General features: G+C 42.0%; 1 protein-coding gene across 1 annotated transcript in view; it reads left to right on the top strand.

Moving 5' to 3' along the window:
* LOC145412380 (ionotropic receptor coreceptor Ir8a-like) overlaps nt 1–13977 on the top strand; it is a 214090-nt gene that overhangs the window by 81498 nt on the left and 118615 nt on the right. The window contains exon 6 of the mRNA XM_080282268.1: nt 1735–1849. Within this exon, the coding sequence (XP_080138394.1) occupies nt 1735–1849 (115 nt within the window). The remainder of the gene's footprint in view (nt 1–1734; nt 1850–13977) is intronic.

Genomic DNA, 13977 nt, shown 5'->3' with positions numbered 1-13977 from the left:
CATCATTCTTCTTCATTTAGCATGCTCTTAACATAATAAAATAAATGTATTATCAGTTATAATACCGTAGACAAAAAAATCATGGCTATAAAATGACTGGGAAAATTAGGTTGAATTATGTTCAGAACATAGACAAGATTGACATATATATTTAGAAAAACCCCTGAATGATATACAAATGAAGTAAGCTAGATTTACATTTACTGTATATTAAAAAAAGATTGACATTTACAGTATATACAGAAAAAAAAGCTAAATGATTTACAAATCTGGTAAACATTCAGTAAAACCAACTAATATGTCATTATCAGCATCAGAATTGGGAGGATCTTGTACGATTCTTCCCCGCTGACTCTAGAACATCTCAGCATTCAGTGATATAGTCAATAATATCAAGAATTTGAAAAAAAAAAAAATGTTACGCGGAATGCTAGGTGGGGTACCGGACGACCCCCTTGAACTTTGCGCCCCCCTAACTCCAGAACTATAAGAGCCTTTTCACTCAAAATTTCTTTGCTTATACAATCGGCCATGACCGTCATGGTTGGCCAGATCCCTAAAACAATGAGGGGCTACATAGCATCATTTAAAGAATGTGTTAGGGTCCATCTGGCCCCACCTGGAGTACGAGTGGTTATTATAAGGTAATGAAGGCACTTACAACTATTCCCCAGTAATAATTCCTTAAGGACGGGTACTGCATTCTTTGCCTCCGGTTATTAGAGTTATTTTTTAACTGAAAAATAAGCAACACATTGATCTCACTTCATGTGTAATGAGAACTCATTATCATGAATCTAAGAGTGACACATTGACGAGCTGTCATATTTTCTTTTATATGACATAGTAACACTACTATGTATGCTGATAACGCCTCTGTTATAGCTAATTTTTTTTATTATCATCCCATTCTCTCTGTTTACATAAATGATTCCGTCATGACTCTGCCCACTCGATCTTCCGAACTGTAAGAGCACATCAGGGATGGTGCTGATCTAAAATCCATTCTCGCAAGAATCAAGTAGGTCCAAAAAACTTTGACTGGTCTTGAGTGGTCTTAAAATGCCTCACGAAAACGCAGTTTTACTGTAACAGAAATAGAGCCTCCCTCTCTTGAGACTAGTACAGGGTTGAGAGTAACCAAGAGTTGATCATGTAACAATGTAATAACGTTCTTTCGTTCTGTGTGGCGTCTTACATTAATTGGTAACAATGACTTCAACATCCATGGCGATATCACCAGTCTCATAATGTACCCTAGCACTAGGAATGCTATGCACTGAGGAAAAAAATCTTTAACAACACCAAATTACATCACTTGAAAGCATAAGAATAACATTAGGATATGCGCATTTGTCAAGCCAAATAATCCTATTTCCTACTCATGTTTCTCATGCTTTGAAAACTGTTCTGCACTTTGCAGTATTGCCCAGGCATGTAGCACCCACCTACCTACTCAAACTTACTGATCACTGCATTTCCTTATCTGCCTGCCTTCTTAGCTACAGTTTTTCACTTCTATGTCCACCTTCCTTTCATCCCTGTCATGTAATATCCTTTAAATATAGCTAGTTACCTTGCTACTTATAGGCTTTAAAACAGCTATGACTTACCTTAATACAAGCCTATCCTATCTTCGTACTTGCCTACCTTACCACGTTTAGTATCTGCCTACCTTCTTACCTTCACTTACCTGCCTTTCTGCTTTCATTTCTACCTGCCTTTCCATCCCAGCCGACACCTACTGAGGGGCTTACATGGACTGATACTGGTGACTCCCGCCGAGGAGGTGTGCCATACCGTCAGGAACAGCCACAAGAGCGGCTTCTGTGATAGCTTCAACCTAAAGGTGTGTCCAACTCTACTGAAGTATTTATCTGGCTTTTGGTGCTGTACTGGTAATTTTTTTCTCGGCTGCTTTTTTTTCTTTTGTAAATTTATATTGGATTAAGTTGAAATATAAGTGTGAATGGGCTGGTTTTATCCCTTTTTTTTTTTTTAATCGTCATTTCTTGTTGGCTTCATGCGCTCTTCACATAGCATTAGTAGGAGTATCTGTGAAAACTTTATCTTCTCCATATGCTGAAGGTATTACAAATTTTACGGTATTTACAACTGCACTGTGGTAGGCTGGGCGCCTTCCACCCACTCCTTGTAGTCTCTCTCTCTCTCTCTCTTTCCAAGTGACTATACTTAGTGACAAGCCTAATGGTTTCCTGCAATCCAGAAAGCTATTTACTCGTACTGCGCCCGATGGTAACCATGTAACCAAATGACACCTAATGGGTTGAGGCGCTTCAACGGGATAGAACCTGTAAGGGTTTTGGGCTTCTTGCTTGCGTAATGACACTCAAGGTGGTCATCGTTGCCTTAAATGTCGGGAATGAGTAGCTCAACCCAGGGCCCCTACGCTCCTGTGTATATGGGTCAGGTTGGGATTGGACGATTATGATGATGATGCAGCACTGCATCAGATAGGAAGATGACTTATCGCCTCAAGAGCAAATGTTTGCTTAGCTACAGAAGGGAACATTTCCGCCATGCTGCCAGCGATACAGACTAGTATGTTTCCCCGCACCATGTACTTCACAGTATTAATTACTTTAGACAAACAAGGGAATCATACATATTATGTCTCTGATAAAAGTAGTTTTGACATATCTAATACGATTTCCTTCGGAGTTATGGCTGTCACACATTATGAATGAGATATATTTGGCATTTTAATCCGTAAGCAAGCTAGTCGAGTTTCAAGTTATTGCTGATACATTGCTGTGGTGTGAGTAGCCGGTGAATTAGAACGGGCTCCCTGATGCCCCCATGTCAAGAATGTCCTGATCAGAAACGAAGGATACTCAGGTCAGTACCAAAGGATACCCAAGACATGTCTAGTTTAAGCTAGGCTAGGATGATATTAGGTTACTAAGTTTTTTTAGGATGCTGATCGAAATTTCTTCTGTAAAGTTTCTGTTGACGATGGTGGGAGGTTATAGCAGTAACCAGTGATTTTTGACAGAAATGGATGTCAGTATACTGTAGTTTAAAATAAATTTCAGAATTGGAAAAAGTGATAAATACTACTATAGCTCTCGTTCCCATGTTGTCTGAAGATAATTATACACCTAATTCACAAGCTCTATTTTCTAAGGCATTTCAGTAAAGCAGCAGTTTACTTCTTAACTTCTTCAAGAGTTTCTCCACTTATTCTGATGGCGCTTTTTGGTGTATCTAGTAAATATTATTCTAGGTTTACTCTGGGACTTCTCCCGCCCTGCTTTGAGGCTTTCTCTGTTTAGGTCATTCAACATTTCTTTCAATGTCTCTGATGTTTCTGAGATTAGAAAAATGTCATATGCAAATCTTACGAGGATTAAGCTTCCTCCACATGTGTTTAATACATTGTTCTCCCATTCTAGCTTTCTGGAAATGCTTTCATGATATGCTGTAAATATTATATGTATACAGTAAACTCTCAATTATCCATGGTCACAATACCCAGCCCAACGCAATATCTAGCGCTTTTTGGTCGGCTCTGTTAAAGCAATATCCAGTGAAATTATGCAATATTCAGTGCCGAAATGGGAAGCAAAAAGTGGTTCTATGCAATATCCGGTGACGATGAAGCGTATCAGCCGGCTCATACACAGTAGCCGACCAGAGCCCGGGAAAACCCTGCAGCACACCAGCCATTGAGAATGCCTGCAATGCTCCAGCCAATCAGAATGCGTCGCGGGAGTGGCTAACCTGTTGCACCAAGCCTACTGTTGCTCTCTCATTCTCCTGTAGATTTCGTAAAGTAAAGACGTATCTGTGCACTCTTCTCTTGTGACCACACAGTGGCAAAACCCTCGTGCTGTGATTTACTCTGTGGCCGAATATGCCTCACTGTTTGCTGTTCCAGAGCTCAGTTCTTCGTGTCCTAGTGCTCGTGATTGTGAAATTACGACTATGCACTTGGTGCCGACCCCCAGTGCTGTGTCTTTGCTCGTCCCACGTGCCTCGCTTGTGGCCCCTAAATTCTCTGTGCCCTAGTGCTCACTACTTTACTGTACTCGACCCTAGTTCTGCGTGATGGCTGAGTTTGTGGCTTTTGTGGTGGTGCCCTGGCTGCTGCAGGTCCTGCTGGTCTTGTGTATGGTCCTGTTTGTTGTCTCCATGGCTCCTCCACTACCTGCTCAGAGGTGCCATATTGTTTTCTCTATGAAGATGGACATAGTCGAGAAGATGAAGCAAGGCTGGACAATCACATGCCCCAGACCACATTGCAGGATTTGTGGAAGAACATGCAGTCCAACAGGATGCTCTTCCAGGATGAACATGGCATGAATGTGCAATGGTACGAGTATAGACTGAAGGCTAAGCCACACTTTAGCTAACTCGACCAGGCCTGCCTCAAGTGGGTCCGACAACAGCATGCGAGTGGCATGATTGCACATTGCTTCAAGCTGAAGGCTGAAGCCACCAAGTTCACTGAGCGACAGGGGATAGCGTATTTCAAGGCATCTGACTTGGTTCAAACATCGATATGGGCTGTCTAACAAGATTACCTTGGTGAGGTGTTGGACGCAAACACAAAAAGGAATAGATAAGTTTCACACCAAACTTAAAAACCTGATTGACAAAGAAGTGTTATGTCTCAAACAGGTTTATAGCGCTGACGAAACTGGTCTGTTCTTCAGGTCTGTCCCGACTAATACCTTGGCTGACAATAAGGTCATAAGGCGAGCAAACAGCGTGTACCTGTGCCAGTGCAACGGGCTTCCATTGTCTGAAACTTGTAGTGGGACATGCCAAACAGTTACATTGTCTCCGGCTGTTAATGGATAGTGTCCCAGTGATTTATTTCCACTTGCTGAAGGCTTGGTTTACTGCCAAGATCTTTAGAAAGTGGTTCTACAGTCACGCTATGAAGATTATCCCCTATCAAATGGAAAGTTTTGGTCATGCCCACAACCAAGTGAAGGCTCTGCTGCTCCTTGACAACACTCCTGCTTATCCTTCTGAGAAGGAGTTGATTGGAGATGAAGGTTGTATTTGGGTCATGTTCTTGCCACCTAATTCGACCTCAGTCTTTCAGCCAAAGGACCAGTGTATTATTGATGCAACAAAACAGCTCTACTGGAAGAGGTTTATGGAAGACGTGATGACTGTCCTCTAGGACGAGGAGGAGGCAGTCAAAGGCGAGGACGGTAGGGGGGAGAGAACCTTGCCCAACTTCAAGAGGTATTTCTTCAAGTCTGCGATCTACAACTGGGTGAAGGTTTGGAGGGAACTCTCTGCACTCATGCTTGAGCATGGTTGGAACAAGCTCCTCATAGTTGAAGATACCACTGCTGACTTTACCGGCTTTGAAGCTCAGGACTTCATCTGGCGAATGGAAGTAGCAGGAGTAAGTAATCGCAGAGTCCGTGACTGCAGGGGGCACCGAGAAAGAAGGGGAGGAAGGAGAGGATGATGATGATGACAACGAAGTGGCAGATATCCCGATGCTCCAGCAGGTCCGTGATGCAGTGGACGTCCTTCTCAACTACTGCGAGCATCCTACTAGGTTACCCATCTTTACTGATGCCGTGGCCACTTACCTGCAATAGGGCTATGAGAATGTAATAAAGCTGCAGCTGAGAAGGATCACCAGGCAGTCCTCCACCACGTCCTTTTTTATCCAGTGAAGCCTTCCACTCCATCGCCACAGCCCTTAATCTCCTTGCATCGTCCTATGTTGCCCCAGCCTTCGAACTTCCTGTACTGCCCTCTGTCACCCCAACTCTCTACTTCCTCACTTTGGCTTTCTTTATTCTAGCCAGGCACACCACGGCCACTTCTTCACCTCAGCCAGGCATCTTGGCCACGGCACCACCTTCAGCCCCTTCGAGAGTGGTGTTTCCACATGAGATCTCGTCTCACTCGGAGACCTCATTGGAGCTCCTCTTGATACCCTCTGCCACTCCATCTGCACTACCTACTCCACTACCCTCGGCGGATATCGAGCCTTAGTGGTGAAGTTGGATTAATCTTTGTGGGAGCCATTTGCCACTAGACCAAACAGGATTAAGTGCACTGTACTATACTACATGGTGTACAACTTCACCCTCCATTGATACCAACACCTGGTGGGTACATACAATAGTACACTATTTACTGTAATACTGTACTGTATCAATACTGTGTTGTATTTTATGCATAATTTTCATCTTTTACTTGTGGGAAAATGTTTAGGATAGAGGGTCGAGATGCTTAGTAACACAATATCCGGCTTGATGCCGAATGTTGACCCGATGGGGAGGAACTACGTAATATCCAATGTCCTGCAATTTCAGGAGTAGGGGTTGGCTAAATTACGCCGGAGAATTGAGAGTTTACTTACATCTCTCTCTCTCTCTCTCTCTCTCTCTCTCTCTCTCTCTCTCTCTCTCTCTATGTACATATATATATATATATATATATATATATATATATATATATATATATATACAGTATATATTATCATCATCATCATCATCATCATCATCCGGCCCTCCTTTCCCACCCTAGGGCAGGGTGAAGAGTGGCAATGTCCAGAAAGCCCAAATTTGCCCAATCCAATGGGCCGCGCTTCCATTCACTCATCATTCAAGCCTCCGGCATCCGGGCTCTATCTGATACGCCAAAAACAACCACCACGTTCCGTAGCTTCACATAAACGTATCCGATAGAGTCAATCCGGATGCTGTCACGTTAAAAAGGAGTGCCAAATCTCTGATCATGTGCTTCTCTTTATAATATTCATCCAGCCAGCTTGATCTCTTGTCAATCCCCTAGCCTCACCGATTTCCGAACCCCACTTCCTCACGCACTCATCCACCACATCCCTCCACCTTCTCCTTGGCCTACCTCTCCTCCTCCCTCCTTCAAATTCGCTCAGATATACCTTTTTCACCACTCTGTTGTTATCCATTCTCCCGCATGACCATACCATCTCAGTACACTCTCTTTGATTCTGGTGTCCACAGACTTCCTCACTCCACATATTTCACGAATCACATTATTTCGTATCCTATCCACTCTCTGTACTCCACATACTGTACATTCCTCAGCAGTCCCATCTCCACTGCTCTCAATTATGAATTTTTATTTTCATGCCAAACCATAGTCTCACATCCATATGTTAAAATTGGCACTAATACTCCTTCATGTAAGCCTCGTGCTGCTGCAACACTCAAGGCTCTGTTTCTTATCAAGGTCTTCATTGCACCAGCTACTTTTCTTCCTTGCATCACTCTACTTTCAACTTCTTTTGCACATTGTACTGCCTTTTCTATCACAGTCCCCAGGTATTTGAACTCTTTCACCAATTCCAGTCTCTCTCCATTCACTGTAACATCGCAGTGGGAGTCACCTTCTGTCTCAGTAACCATCACTTTACTCTTTTCTACATTTACTCTCAAGGCACGACGCTCACAGACATCAGCAAAACTCTGCTCTAGCCTACAAAGTGTCCGGTATTTGCAAGTAGTACTGCATCATCAGCATACAGCAATTTTGAGATATTCCATCCATCACAATTCATTACCAACGCCATCCCCGTCTCTGTTACTTGTGTTTTTACTTCTCTCATCACCCTATCCATATACTCGTATATATTGAACAACTACGGGGACATCACACAACCTTGTCGCACGCCCACACTGATTGTGAACCTTTCACTTAGATGACCGTTAACCCTTACACATGCTTCACCACTATCATAAAAACTCTTGATGGCACCTAGCTTACCCTTACCATCTACACCGTACATGCACAAAACCTTCCACAATCCTTCTCTGTCTGCTTTGTCGTATGCTTTTTCCAGATCCGTGGATGCCATAAACACCTTATAGTCCTTCTCACAAGCCTTCTCCATTAACTGTCTCACTGTAAATATTTGATCCACACATCCTCTGCCACTCCTAAAGCCACCCTGTTCATCACTCACTAGGACTTCTGATATCCCCCTTCCTTTCCCTATAATAATTCTTCCATATATCTTCTTTACCACACTCAATAAACTTATGCCGCGATAATTCCTGCACTCACTTCACTCACCTTTATTTTTGTACAGGGGTACATTCACAGCCTTTTTCCACTCTACTGGCACAGCTTCATTCATCCATGCCTTCTTACATATCTCCATCAAGCACGTAATCCCTCTCTCTCCACTACACTTAATCATCTCTGCATACACCTCATCAACCCCAACTGCTTTCCCATTTTTCAGCTGCTTCACAGCACTCTTCACCTGTGCGAGTGTCACGCTTCCTGGCACTGCATTCCTTCTCTGCACTCCCCCCAAACCAATCATATTTACAGTGGCTCTGCTCTCTATTCCGATTCATCAGGCTTTCAAAATATTCTTTCCACCTGGTCCTTACTTCATCCTCATAAGTTAATAATCTACCACATACATCCTTCACACCTTCACATTTCTTTCTGTTTTCACTTCTACATTTCCACACCTCTTTCCAGAATAACTTCCTATTTTCAGAATAGTTTTCATTCATTTTTCTTCCTAGATCATCATTTACCTCCTTCTTTTTCCTCTTCACTAGTCTCTGTACGTGCTTCATGCTCTCAATATATTCATTTCTTATTTCAGTTGAACCCCTGTCCTTTAACCACTCTAGCCACTTCTTCCTCTTTTCCTTCACTGTTCTCTTAACCTCTTGATCCCAGCATGTCGTACCTTTCTTCTTTGTTGTTACTCTTGCCACACCATACACCGTTTTAGCATTCTTAACTAAGAGGTCCCTATATGCATTCCACAGGCTGTCCAGATCCATTTCATTCCAATTCACTGATTCTAACTCCTCCTCTACTTTGGTCCTGTGGGGAATCCATCTGCCATTTCTTTGATCCTCAACTTGTCGTCTTTCCGTCTCTTTCCTTCACTGCTCCTCACTCTCCTGGTCCACCTCACTCCACTCAGCTCGATCTTGCATACCACAATCATATGATCTGACAGACTTCCACATTGTCCTCTCACGGCCCTTGTTTCAGCAACTATTCTCAGCATCGACCTCTCAATGAGCAAGTAATCAATCAGTCTCCTTTCAACATGACCCCCGTTCCCTCTATACCATGCATATTTATGTGCATCTTTGTTTTTGAAATAAGAGTTACAAATGCACAAACTCCTTTCCTGACACATATCCTTCAGTCACTCCCAATTATCATTTTCTCCTGGTAGGCTACTCCATCACAACCCATCATGCTATCCTCAGGACCAGTGCCTACTCTTCCATTCATATCGCCCATTACAATCACTTATAGCTCCTGGGCACTTCTCCCACTGCTTAATATATATATATACATAAATACACATATATATATATATATATATATATATATATATATATATATATATACAGTACACACACACACACACACACACACACACACACACACACATATATATATATATATATATATATATATATATATATATATATATATATATATATATATATATATATATATATATATATATATATATATTGTTACGGAACAGAGAAAGATAATGTACACTTTAAGTGAGAATACTAAAAATCACTACTGTCCCGTAAAGTTCCAGGTTCAAAACAAAAGTGTTAGGTAAAATTACAAGTTAAAGTTTAATGCTCAAATTAACAACAAAACATTCAGGACTCATAAGGATAATGTAATGGCAAAAACAGGTTGAATATATGGTTAACTGCAATAGCCTCTATTAACACAAAATTAGCAAGAGTAAATTTATCTAAGTCAGCCCTGATAAAATGAGATACCAGATAATACTCAGTGAATGCCAGATAAATTATTACAGATACAAACTATTATCAAAAATGACTGACATAAAACCCAGCATTAATCAAAAACCTCACTAGGCCTAAGAATTAAACTTATACTACACAGTACAAGAAAAAATGCAATAACAGTTATACTCAAATTACACACAGCTGCTAGATGTTTGGAGATTTTTTGAGCACTCACAATAATAATATCTGTACAGGGGAGGACAGAGATGTGAACAAAATGAGGAGCAGATCTAAGTGGCAATGATGCAGAGACTGAGCTCATTATATAGGGGCCGGCAGAGCTTGATACAACTTGTAAGAAGGACGCGCAAATGAAGCCATGGGGACAAAGAGTTGACAATCCCGCACTGAATAACAGAAATGACGACTTACTCTACTATAACGGTAGAAGGGGGGAACTGAGGCAGAACACGCTCGTGATCAAACATGCAGCATACTGTGCGTTAAAATTACACAAAGGATGATGAAATCATAGGCTATGTAACACCTCCCCACAAAGAAAAAAGAAATTTACAAAGGAAATTTCTTACTACTCTAAAACAATCTGTATATGGCATTACAGAACATGCAAAAGTCTTTCCTAATGTTACAAAACATGAGATCTCCCTAGCACGTTCAGTCATAGGTACTTGCCAGTATCCCTTTAACAAATCAAACTTACTTATGTACCTAGCCTTTCCGATCTTGTCTATGCAATCTTCCACACGAGGGAGAGGGTAAGTGTCTGTTTTAGTTATCTGATTAACACGTCTGTAGTCGATGCAAAGCCTCTGTGACCCACCTGGCTTAGGGACTAGAGTGAGAGGAGAACTCCACTCGCTCTGACAGGGCTCAATCATCTTGTGGTCCAACAGGTAGCCAAGCTCCTTGTGGATGAGAGGAACTTTCACTGGGTTCACATGGTAAGGAGGCAGTTTAATTGGCTTTGCGTCTCCAACCTCGACATCATGCATCAACACAGTAGTTCTTCCTGGAGTGGCACGGAACACTTGCGGGTACTCCTGCAGTAATGCCGAAAACTCCTGCCTTTCCTCGGAAGCTAGATGAGAAAGCTTAGTCTGGAGATCATTCATGATATCAGGATTCTTCCCCAAACTATCACTCAGGCTCATACTGCATGGGAGAGCTTCACTTGCAGATTCGGGTGGAACAGCTACAGTGCAGACTGGATTACTTTCGTCCCGCCTGTGATATAAATTTAGCATGTTGATGTGACATAGTTGCTTGCTCTTTCTACGATCTGGTGTGGCGATGACATAGTTGACATCACTGAGTTTCTTCTCCACGAAATAAGGACCACTAAACTTGGCTTGAAGAGGTTGCCCATGAACTGGTAGCAGAATCAAAACCTGATCTCCTGGCTGAAAGTGGCGTAACCTGGACTTCTTATCATACCAAGTCTTCATCTTCTCCTGAGCAGCTCCTAAATTCTCTCTCTCCAGCTGTAAAGCAGTGGACAGCCGTTCTTTGAACTTCATCACATACTCCAGCAGGTTGACGTCATCTTCCTCTGACAGCCAGCATTCCTTGAGTAACTTAAGGGGTCCTCTTACTTCATGGCCAAACAGTAGTTCAAAAGGTGAGAAGCCCAGTGATTCATTTGGAGATTCTCTTGCAGCAAATACAACAAATGGAAGACCTTTGTCCCAGTGTTTCTGATGTTCCAAACAGTATTTCTTGAGCATCGATTTGAGTGTTTGATGATATCTCTCCAACGCTCCTTGGGTCTGGGGATGGTAAGCTGAAGACGTGATCTGGGTGATGCCCAACTCTTTCAGAGACTGCTTGAAAACATTTGACATGAAATTACTTCCCCGGTCTGACTGCACCTCCTTGGGCAGACCAAACTTTGTGAAGAACCCTAGCATTTCCTTAACCACGTTCTTTGCTGAGATATTTCTAAGTGGAATGGCTTCAGGATAACGAGTAGCCATATCAATCAGGGTCAACACATAAGAAAATCCTGAAGAAGTCTTAGGAAGAGGGCCCACAATATCCACCAACACACGGGTGAAAGGCGCCTCAAAAGGAGGAATGGGAACTAGAGGTGCAACCTTTTCGGTCTGATTACACTTCCCCACAACTTGACAGGTGTGACAAGAATTACAATACCAGGAAACATCCCTGAAGATACCTGGCCAGTAGAAGTGTTTCAAAATGCGTGCCACAGTCTTCCTCACTCCAAGGTGTCCTGCCAAACTGGAATCATGAGCCACTCTAATGATATCCTGTCTACAAACACGAGGGATGACAACTTGATGTACAACCTCCCATTCACAGTCGGCTGATGCTGTTGGGGGTCTCCACTTCCTCATAAGTACTCCTGACTTTACATAATAACAAGTAGAAGCACCGGCTGACTCTTCTTCACTGTAAGCAGAGTTAGTTAGACCTTTCAACTCAGGGTCAGCAACCTGCAACTCAACCAACTCTTGACGAGACAAATTATCAACACTACGGGGTACTGCCTCATCTGGTAAGTGGTCCAAATTAGCAAGAAAAGTGTCAGCTAGGATAACATCATCATCATCATTATCCTCTAAATCACCAGTAACTTTAGACTTAGCCCTAGTGACAGCACATGCAGGGAACACATCAGGGACATCACAATCCTGGGTCGCAGCCACTGGCTCACTAGACAACTGAGGAGCTGGACACACTTGACTTCCACCAATATCATTTCCAAGTAAGAAAGTTACACCTGACATTGGGAGTGTCTCAACCAACCCAACCATAACGGAACCATTAACAAAACCAGACTCTAAATTCACTCTGCACAGAGGGACAGAGAAGTAATTATTCCCTACACCTTGTAAGATTACAGTTTCATCAGAGGAATTAATATTAGAGCCTAGAACACTGGTCAGCATAAGGGATTGGCAAGCACCTGTATCACGATATATTTTAACTGATTTCCTGTCATTACTGTCCAGAGGACTGACAAAACCATCAGACAGGAAATTAGCACATGAACTCTTGAGAGTGTCACCCACGTTACTGCTCAAAAGAGGAGCTCCATCATGAGAATTTACGTTACCCCTCAAAGCAGGTTCAGTTAACTCAGTTAAAGAATTCTGGGAACTCTCAAGAGTGGACACTAGACCAATTGACTGAATATTTAAAGACTCCTTTTTGTTCACATCACGCTGTCTCCTGAAACATTTCTCCGTAGTATGACCAAGCTTACTACAATAAGTACATTTACTTTTCTGAAATCTAGAGGTGGAGCTGGTATTTACTTCCTGAGAAACATCATCTTTATTCTCTTTCCTGTTACCTGTACTCTGAGTAGAGGCAACGTACTTACTCTCAGCTTTCCCTTTTTCTCTAGAATATCTCTTGTGAGTGAGAACATACTCATCAGCTAAAACTGCAGCGTCAGACAAATTATCTATTCTTTTCTCATCAAGATATAGGCTTACATCTTTACTAATACACCTTTTGAAATCCTCCAGCAAAATCATCTGCTTAAATTTACCAAAATCAGAATCCACATTCTTAGAATTTAACCACTGCTCTAACAGATCTTCTTTGATTTTTGCATACTCAACATGGGATTGCTTATCTTGCTTGTAAGTTGTCCTCAGTTTTACTCTATAAGCTTCAGGAACAAGCTCATAGGCCTTAAGAATCAAGCTCTTAACTACATCATAATTATCAGATTGATCCTGAGGCAAAGATGCATAAGTTACTTGAGCTTTACCGGTGAGAACAGTTTGAAGGAGTACTGGCCAATACTTTTTAGGCCAATTAAAACCTGTAGCTACCCTCTCAAACAACTGAAAATACTTTGTTAAATCAGATTCATTAAAAGGAGGGACAAGTTTAACATTTTTAGCCACATCAAAATCATCAGAGCTAGATGATCTAGTTCCACCTTGTTTCATGCGATACTCATGGTCTGCCTGAATCCTAGCAATTTCAACTTGTGCCTCAGCCTCTTTAGAACGGGCCTGAAATTCAACCTCCTTAGCACGAGACTCCTGCAGGGCTAGCTGTAACTTAGCTAATTCAATCTGCGTTTGCTCATTTCGAGGAGTTACATTAAACAAGCTTTCATTAATCATGTCAACAATTTGATCTTTAGAATGATGAGAGCGAACAGCAATTCCCAATTGTTGAGCAACAAGCTTAAGTTTATTCTTTGTTCTGTATTCTACATCCAACA

The sequence above is a fragment of the Coenobita brevimanus genome, chromosome 93, assembly GCF_032717465.1.
Source record: "Coenobita brevimanus isolate Jiangsu-jjx chromosome 93, ASM3271746v2, whole genome shotgun sequence".
Classification (NCBI taxonomy): Eukaryota; Metazoa; Arthropoda; class Malacostraca; order Decapoda; family Coenobitidae; genus Coenobita; species Coenobita brevimanus.
Note: the sequence above shows the minus strand (reverse complement) of the source record. Positions and strands in the feature narration are given on the sequence as shown.